Consider the following 9992-nt stretch of genomic DNA (forward strand, 5'->3'; position numbering starts at 1 on the left):
AACTGACAATAACATGTTCCTGTGGAAGATATTGGAGATTCTTCAAATGGGTTATTGAAACTGACATGTGAGCACTTAAGGCCTGTATTCTGCTCAAGTCCTATATTTATGAGCCATTTTGGTCCCTCAAAAAGTGAAACTAGTTTCTTCCAGAAACTGGGAGCTTACCCAAAAGCACCACCCCCTCAATTAAAGGCATTACGAAAAGCAGCTTCTCCCAAATAAATCCAAAATGAATACTAGCAGAATCAAGCAGTACAAAGACAGACAATTCCACAAAAAGCATGAGCTTGACCATGGTATAGTAACCCTAAATATGGGAAAAATGATGTGGTGAAGAGGAAGTGAAGCATCAATGACTGACTGTAACATTTTGTGTTGGGACAACAGGAGGTGGGGATATGCAAAGTAGTCTGTTAGAAATGTGAAAAGTTACTAACATCGAACAGAAAGTGCCAAAAGTTAAGTTGACAAGAAGAACTGCAGATTCTAGATTTAAATAGTCTCTAGTTGAAAACAACTTTGATACGAAGACAAAATTAATACGATACTTCAGTCACTAACCATCAGTACTAAAAATGATTATTTGATAAGCTTGATTTTTGAAACTTGTTTTGAAGGATCTTCCTGTTTATTTTGAAATTATTTTTTTAAAAATTGTAATGGTTTTAATATAAAGACTCTTAAGGCTACTTAAAAATGTTTTATGACTTCATGTATCAGGTATCCCCATCATGAGGATCCTTCAATTATGGTGTAAATAATTTTGTCACTGTTACATAATTTGCAATTCATGTTTTTAAATTTAACAGAATTGGCAATTTCTATTACATTTTCAGTTCCTTTTAAAAACTTGGAAAAAAAAGAGTTCAAAATGAAAATGTGTGTCACAAACAATCCAGAAACCACACTGAAGGCCTTCAGGCAAATGCTAGTTCAAATCTTTCAGCAATTTGTGATACTGTCTCATGGGTCAGACATATGTTTTGGCCTTCTTTGTGTTCATTCAATAATGCCTGACGCCCTACTTGGTATGGGTTCCACACACTTTACCAGTATTATAGAAGGGTGTGCATGAATGTTTTGTAATTCTTTTCCTTTGTATTCTGATTGCAATTTCCCAGCACCCTTCGAATGAAATGAAGTCTACCTGTTTTACACACAGTTGAGCCTATGTCTTCATTCCATTTCATATCCCTGCAAAATGTTACACCAAAGTATTTGTATGAGTTGAGTAATTCCAACTGTAACCCATTGATGTTGTAATCATTGGATACTATATTTTATGAAGGACACAGTTTTACATTTCTGTATATATAATGATGGTTGCCAATGCTTGCACCATTTTGAGCTCTCATCAAGGTCTGCCTGAATATTTGGGTAGCTTGTTCCACACAATACTTCACTATAGATAAGTGCATTGTCTGCAAAAAGTCTGAGGTTAGTATTGATATCGTCTGACAGGTTATTTAATACACAACATGAATAGCAACACACAACCCTGGTGCACACCTTAAGTTACTTCTATACCTGTCAATGACTCTCCATCTAAGATGAAATGCTGTATCCTCTATACCCAGATATCCTGTATGTGGTCACAAAACAATTTGATAGTCCATAAGATCATACTTTTATTAATAATTGGTGGTACGGTACTGAGTCAAAAGCTTTTCAGTAGTCAATAAATACTGCATCTACCAAAATGCTCAGATCAATGGCTTTCAGAACGACATGAGAAAAACTGGTAGTTAGGTTCCACATAACTGATGTTTGAAATCCATACTGGTTGGCATGGAGGATGTCATTCCGTTTGAGATATCTTATTATGTTTGAGCTCAGAATAGGTTCTAAGCTTGTGCAACAGATAGTTGTCAAAAACAGTGGGCAGTAATTTCATAAGTAATTTCTACTGCCCTTTTTGCAAGTGGGTGTGGCCTGCCAACTATAGGTCATAGTTTTTGTTTGAGGGATCTGTGGTACTTTAAGGCTAGATTTTATAACAAATGCCTTTGGGCATTGAACTTTGTTCAGTTTTACTGATTTCAGCTGTTTCTCAAGCCACTAACACAAATATTTGTATCACTAATATTTGCACTCGTCGTGCAAGAACTAAACTGGAGCAATACACCCGGAATTTCCTTTGTAAAGGAAGATTTGAAAACAGAGTGAACAGAATTTCATCTTTTGGTTTGGTACTCTCAACTAGACCTACAGTTTCCGCATCATCCAGAAGGGTCGGGGCAGTGCATTCAGTCTTTAAAAATTTTCCGAATTTCTTTGGGTTTTGGGAGAGATGTTTCCACAAGAATTTTTTATGGTAGTTGTTACAGGCTTTATGCATCACCCTTTAAACAGCACAATATGTTACGGGTACTGTTTCGCTATTTGTGAGCGTATGCTTTGCATGGTGCAGTAGTTCTATTTCTTTATAAGTTCCTTTGCAAAGACTGTATGCTGTCAAGTATATTTTAAAATACATATGTTATTAATATAATCCAAAGGCAGTAATCAGAAAGGCCATTTTCACACAATGATGCAATAGAACCAAATTTATTAACTAATATAAAGCTCTGTTTTCCAGCGAAGTGAGATCAGTGAAAGGATGCAATGTTTTAATAAGTGTCACTGGCAAAGAGTCAAGGCAGTGTCTTGGTTATAGTAAAAAAACTTTATATTAGATTAACTCACTGATAAAGACAATGAGATTAATTTATTAGCCTTCACTGCTAAATACCCTGACAAGAGCATGTGCCATGACGACTTATGGGCCCTGTACTTCTAAAACAATTCTTCCTCTTGAAGCGGTTTCCATACACATGAAAATTAACAATGCGGTATTAAAAAGCTATAGGAAGCAGGTTTCGTAGTTGTGGAAGAGAAGAAGAACAATTAGTGCTACGGGTTCGTATTATTTTTATTTACACAATACTGCACTGATGTTCAAAACCAAAGTCCATTCGATTAAAGCACAAATGAAAACTCTATTTACAATCTTCTCGCATACTGACATCTGGAGAATATTTATGCTTAACTGCAAATGTGGCTTCAAACTACTTACGTATAGTTGAAAATCATTTGACTATTCTGATAGTAAATGCACTTAGACGGTATCAGTGAAAACAAAACCTTAACACAAATACCGAGCGCATGTGGCTGTCTGTGCACATTCACGACTTCAGATTTTACCACAATTCCCACTTCAACGTACTCCTGCTGCATGACTTCCTCCGGAACCCAAACGAATACTTATGTCCATCGGAGAATCCCTATCGTATGATACTTCCATATCCAAATCTTCGTCGTCTTCATCATCATGACTATCGCTGTCGTCATCATTATCGTCTTCTTCTTCGTCGTCTTCTTCTACTTCCTCTAGCTGCTCAGAGGGCTTTTTACCGATAGGCAGTAAGTCACAGTTCTTCTGCACAATTACTGACATCCAATTGCTCTGTTCATTTTCTAACGCGTGTAATTCGTTCTCGTCATCACAAGATCTATCAATACTAAACCACAAGGGATCTGCAATTTTGTTCTGTAAACTGGGAAACATTGGCACCGGCATTGTGAGTTTGCGACAGTAGTCAATATCAAAAACTCAACAGCACTACCACAAACATCAACCGTGTGACAAGCACTTTAAAAGTAAACAAATATCGACAACAATCACTGCCATACCATGAATCTTTGGAAAAAACATAAGCAAAATGATTTCCACCAAGGATCTTTTGCTTTCCGTGGACACGACAGTGAATCGATATGGCTAGGCTCAACAAAACAACTTTTAATTGCAATCACTAACATCAGCAGCCGTAGTGACTGTATTGTTTGCTACAAATAGCCAACAAAATTAATTTAAAAAAAAAAACAGAATCAAAAACTTTTTATAGGAATTTCTCTGAAGTTACGGAATCACAATATCCACTCATAGAGAGGCACCTTTTGTCATCCATAAAAAGTTCAACTAGGGTTCACTTTTTAACGCCATTTACCTTTCACCACTATTCCTTGGTGGCTATATTTCGGAGCACAAGTATTCTGTCACAGTTATTGTGGAGAAATTGCTGCTCTACTTCATTCTATTTCAACATGTTTACATTTTTTTAATTGAAAAAGTCAAAACATTGGTCAGCAGGAGTATTTTCGCAGCTTCTGGAACCATAAGAACAACAACCTAATATTATCGTTAAAATATTTATAGCAGTGTGTGTGCGTGTTTGTGTGTGTGTGTGTGTGGGGGGGGGCATATGCAAACTATTTGTAAATGAATGATGTAACCCACATGTTTGAAAGATTTTTTGATGAATGAATAAATAACTTAAAATGTCACCAAAAAAAGCAACTCGTATGAACTCGTGGTTTGTGGGACCAAACATGGTATAAATTGTGCATTATATGCAGGAAATAATGCCCAAATGTGATGTGACAGTTGTTAAACTAAAAATTAGTTATTCGAATTGCTTACATCAATTAATACATCAAGATTGTGAAATCTTGAAATAGCACTATGTCTGCAAATAATATGTACGTGCCACCTGTTGATTAGTTTGCCATAGCAGACAGCGTTTTCGTCTTTGAGTTTCCGATGTGAAAGTGAAGTGGAAACATGATGGGACACTTAAAGCACACACAAAAGCGTACAGGTCACCTCGTCTGTTGACTGACAGAGACGTCGACAGTTGAAGAGGGTTGTAATGTGTAATAGGAAGACACCTATCCAGACCATTACACAGGAATTCCAAACTGCATCAGGATCCAAGTACTATGACAATTAGGTGGGAGGTGAGAAAACTTGGATTTCATGGTCGAGTGGCTGTTCATAAGCCACACATCACTCTGGTAAATGCTAAACGTCGCCTAGCTTGGTGTAAGGAGCGTAAAAGTTGGACGATTGATCAGTGGAAAAACGTTATGTGGAGTGACGAATCACGATACACAATGTGGTGATCTGATGGCTTGGTGTAGGTATAGCAAATGCCCAATGAACATCATCTGCCAACGTGTGTACTGTCAACATTAAAATATGGAGGCAGTGGTGTTATGGTGTGGTCGTGTTTTTCATAGAGGGGGCTTGCACCCCTTGTTGTTTTACGTGGCACTATCACAGCACCGGCTTACATTGATGTTTTAAGCACCTTCTTGCTTCCCACTGTTGAAGAGCAATTCGGGGATGGCCATTGCATCTTTCAACACGATCAAGCACTATTTCCACAGCCTGTGGCGAAGTGGTTACACGATTGTAACATCCCTGTAATGGACTGACCTGCACAGAGTCCTGACCTGAATCCTACGGAACACCTTTGGGATGTTTTGGAATGCCGACTTTGTGCCAGGCCTCACCGACCGACTTCGATACCTCTTCTCCGTGAAGAATGGGCTGCCATTCAACAAGAAACATTCCAGCACGTTATTGAACGTATGCCTGCGAGAGTGGAAGCTTTCTTCAAGGCTAAGGGCGAGCCAACACCATATTGAATTTCAGCATTACCAATGGAGGACGCCACGAACTTGTTAGTCATTTTCAGCCAGGTGTCCGGATACTTTTGATCACATAATGTATGAATATATCTGTTAACAGATTTTTTCTCCATTTAATAATGTTATGTCATCGGCCTTCTGTATTTTTCGATCTGTCTCAATGACTTCAATATTGTTTAAAACGGGTTTAACCAAAGTGATTCAAGTACAGATCCTTGAGGTATATGGTAGTTAATACCCCTGATTTCAGATTCGTATTCAAATTCTTTAGTCACATACTGCTTCCTGTTACCAACATATTATCTTATCCACTGTACTTCATGTCTGTGTGCCATAGCTTTCAAATTTTTCAATTAGTGCTTTATGGGTGATCGTATCAATAAATGGAAATGTCATGTGGCTAGGGCCTCCCGTCGGGTAGACTGTTCGCCTGGTGCAGGTCTTTCGATTTGACGCCACTTCGGCGACCTGCGCGTCGATGGGGATGCAATGATGATGATTAGGACAACACAACACCCAGTCCCTGAGCGGAGAAAATCTCCGACCCAGCCGGGAATCGAACCCGGGCCCTTCGGATTGACAGTCTGTCACGCTGACCACTCAGCTACCGAGGCGGACATCGTATCAATGATTTTAGTCAAATCCAAAACATATCAGATACCGAATTTCCTTTGTTTGATGCATCTATAACAGACTGTGTTAGGCTTGTGCTAGCAGTTGCTGTAAAATTTTCATCTTGGAAGCCATATTGTACCAGAACCAGAACACTATGTGCCTTGTGTTAGGTCTGTTGGTCGATTCTGGAATAACCATGCTGGGAGGCAGCCCAACAGCTAACACAAAGAGTATTGATCGTCATGAAATTTACATAATGGGAGATAATTACTACTTGCAGCACTGGAATTAAAGCACGAGTTCTTGTTGTAAATAAATTGATGCCACGAACAGTCTTCCTCACAGCATAAGAAAAATACAATGCAACATACCAATATTACTGAAGTCACACCAACTGTATTTTGCAGCGAACGTGGTGCTTAACAAAAAGTCAATTTTTCGATTATTACACACACATATATATTTAATAGAAGTCACTATTAAGTTACGCTGACATCATTAATTTACCTCTAATTTTCTGTGGTTGCTAATCATACAGCCCATCCACTAAATCTCGATGATGAGCAAATATCTATTTTTAGATGCCATGCAGGATGAAAGAAATTACTGCCTCTTCTTATGACTGCAGGCAAACGTCATGCTTATGAACAAATATTGTATTCATGCGTCTATGATAACTCTATATATATATATATATATATATATATATATATATATTGTTGATGCATGAGTAAAAATTACACATCTTTTTGTTGTGATATCTAAAACGTAAGTACTCTCAAGCAAAACTAAAACAAAAGTTGTTAAAAAATGAATATTCCCCAGACATTGCGCTTTTGCTAAAAACATAATTTTTAAAACGTATTCTTGCCATCCTCTGTGGTAGTGTACAAGTTTCCTAATTCTAACAATGAAAACAAAACATCTGTAGAAATTAATAATGAGAAAAAAGGTATGATATTGGGAGCTAGTTGTTTAGGTATTACACATCCTCTAGGAATGCAATCAAATCACTAGGCATAAAAATCTGTAGTCTTTCTGAGAAATACTGGTACTACTTTGCTTATTTTTAGTTTTTATACAATCACTCCATCTCTGAATGAGAAGTTGTTTTTTTCTGAAAGTGGTTCCATTCACTCACGTGTGTTATTAGATAATTGGATATTTCACTGTCTGTTGCATACTTGTAGGATTGCAGTTGCTGAATTGTTTTTATCAGTTTTGAACTTATCGTTTGTTCCATGAAATGTGAGTGGAATGGTTGCCTAAGAGATAATATAGGATGCTATGAGCCCTGGTTACTTCTTTCATGTTTTAACTTTTGCGTGGCACCTATAAATTCGTTGTTCAGTATAATAGCAATTTTTGTTCAATGTGTAACTACTGTGTTCTCGGTTTTATTGACTTATTAATATTTGTAGTGTTGATTCTGTCCCACACTGTTTTACTTTAATGATTTCAATTTGTTAGGGCTCTGTTTATTGAACTAAACTTTGCTGTCCTTATTAATTGCGTATATTATACATGATACAAAAAGTTGGAACATAGTATCACAATTAAAGAAACAGCAATGATAAATTTTGTTAATGCCTAAGGCAAATTTCACAACTGATATCATTGTCAATGTATTTATGATAAAATCGTAAAATGTGAAAATTAGGAAATGTGTAATCCAAACATTCAGAACATGGTTATTTACTTGTTAAAGAATATTAAACAATATTTAGACAGGATACATAGGGGCTTTTTACCTTATAGAGAGAGTTTCTTTTCTGTCCAAGTACCAAGTAATGCTAAAAGAACCCGCTTTTCCTCCTTCAATAGAGCTGAATTTCTAACTCCTATAGAGACTTTATTTCATGAAAGTTGTTATGTATGCACAGTGTAGACTTTTTCTTTGTCCAGATATTATTAAACCGATATCAATTTTATCTTTCAGATTTATAGCCTCCTTAGTGGAAGAACAGTCATGGAAGCAAAAGTTAAGTCATCATGGGATATTTTTGTTGTTTGACAAACACAATTAACTGCAAGGTGTTAAACAACTATTTAGAACGTTTTATCGTTCTCCTGAAAAATTTAAATTCTTGACAAGGGTCGTTTTTGCTATGAAGTCTTCATATGTTTTCAGCCATTCTGTGAAAGTTGGTTGCATGATTTACAATGATTAAATTAAATTCGCTCTTGTAACTGCCACCCCACAACAAAGACTTTGCGACCCCCTGGGTTTCGTGACCCACATGTTGGAAAAAATTGCTATAGTAAATACCAACAATGTACCCATAGTGAGACACTGCAGTCATCATGTGAGGAACTGTGTCGAATTTGTGGCCTTATTGAAAGGGACACAGCTGCAGGACAATTGCTGGTAGGCCTTAACGTAATATCTCTTTTCAGACAAGTACCTCTTTGAGACGCATTAGCATCCTTAGTAGATAATTTTGAGCCCCAAACAGTGAAATTGTTAGAATTTGTACTCACTACAAACTACTTAAATACTGTGAGGAGATCTATGAACAAGTCAGTGGAGTAGCGTTGGGCTTTCCACTTGTAACCAGAATTATCAGTCTCCGTAAGGAGCCCTTTGAGAACATGGCACTCAAAACTGTGGTGATCAAACCTAAACACTTCTTCCATTACGTGGATGACACCTTCGTTGTGTGGAAACATGGCAGAGAGGCACTGAATGGGTTCCTCTATCACCTGAGCGGTGCCCATTAAAATATGCAATTTGTAATGGAACTAGAACAGAATGAATGTCTTTCATTTTTGGACATTCTAATGAGAAGAAAGTAGACTTTGTTCCATGACATGCAGTCTGCAGAAAGAACACCCGCAAAAATCTCTCCCTTCATGCAACAACTTGTCATCATCTGGTGTGTTGGTACACAGTTCTAACGACTCTAGTACACAGGGCACCAGCCATCTGTGACAAAGACAGCCACCCAGCTGAGCTGCACCACCTTAGAAATGTAGTTTGTCAAGACTGGTACAGCAAAGCGAAGATTAGATGTGCATTGAAGAAAAATAATGAAACAGCCATCCACAAAGAAGAAGCACTGAAAGAGGATGAGCAACTAGTATTGTGCCACCCTCAGCCAAAATTGCGAGAATTCTCAGAAAAAACAACATCAAGGTCATCTTTCTACCGCCACCATAATCGAAAGATGTGCTTGGCTTGGTAAAAACTGAATCTCGCAATGCTGCATTGGACACACTAGATGCATATATCTGGGGCATAAGGATAAATCAGCAGTGGCAGAACTCAGGCTCGATGAGGGACGTACTTTCGAATTTGAGAAAACAAAAATGTTGTGCAGAGCTAGTGACTTTTGGGAGAAAATCGTCAAAGAATCAAATGAGATAATGCTCCATGACAATCTCATCGACAGAGATGAGAGCTACTAGGTAAGTTCGCCAGAGAACCCTCCACTAGCATGCCAAGAATACACGCAGCAGTTCACGCTTCGTGAGTCTGAGCAAGAATGAATGCACCAAGAGTGTAACGGTGATCTGCTACGCTCGCCATTGCAGGTCTCTGGAACCCGCACCTGAGGAGAAGATTAGAGACGGCCATATATATATATATATATATATATATATATATATGTGTGTGTGTGTGTGTGTGTGTGTGTGTGTGTGTGTGTGTGTGTGTGTGTGTGTGTGTGTGTGTGTGTGTGTGTTTGTGAGTATAAGGGATGCCTGCACCATATTGACACTTTGCCAGAAGATAATCACAATGGTACTCATCGAAATATCACGGAATTTCGATGCAGCGATCTGAATGGAAGCCTGAGATGATTTCATCAGCAGCATATGTTGAAAAAGTCTATATATTTAAGAAATATTTTCTAATAAAGCATGATTTTGTTAAATCTACCTTTATAAAATTTGCTAATTCT

At 37.7% G+C, this 9992-nt stretch overlaps 1 protein-coding gene across 1 annotated transcript; it reads right to left on the reverse strand.

The window, feature by feature from the left end:
• Positions 1-2896: 2896 nt before the first annotated feature.
• Positions 2897-3676, reverse strand: LOC124711847 (anaphase-promoting complex subunit 15B). Its single transcript, XM_047242073.1, has one exon. The coding sequence runs from the start codon at positions 3560-3562 to the stop codon at positions 3200-3202; it is 363 nt and encodes a 120-aa protein (XP_047098029.1). The 5' UTR covers positions 3563-3676; the 3' UTR covers positions 2897-3199.
• Positions 3677-9992: the final 6316 nt, after the last annotated feature.

Source organism: Schistocerca piceifrons, chromosome 8 (assembly GCF_021461385.2).
Source record: "Schistocerca piceifrons isolate TAMUIC-IGC-003096 chromosome 8, iqSchPice1.1, whole genome shotgun sequence".
Lineage (NCBI taxonomy): Eukaryota > Metazoa > Arthropoda > Insecta > Orthoptera > Acrididae > Schistocerca > Schistocerca piceifrons.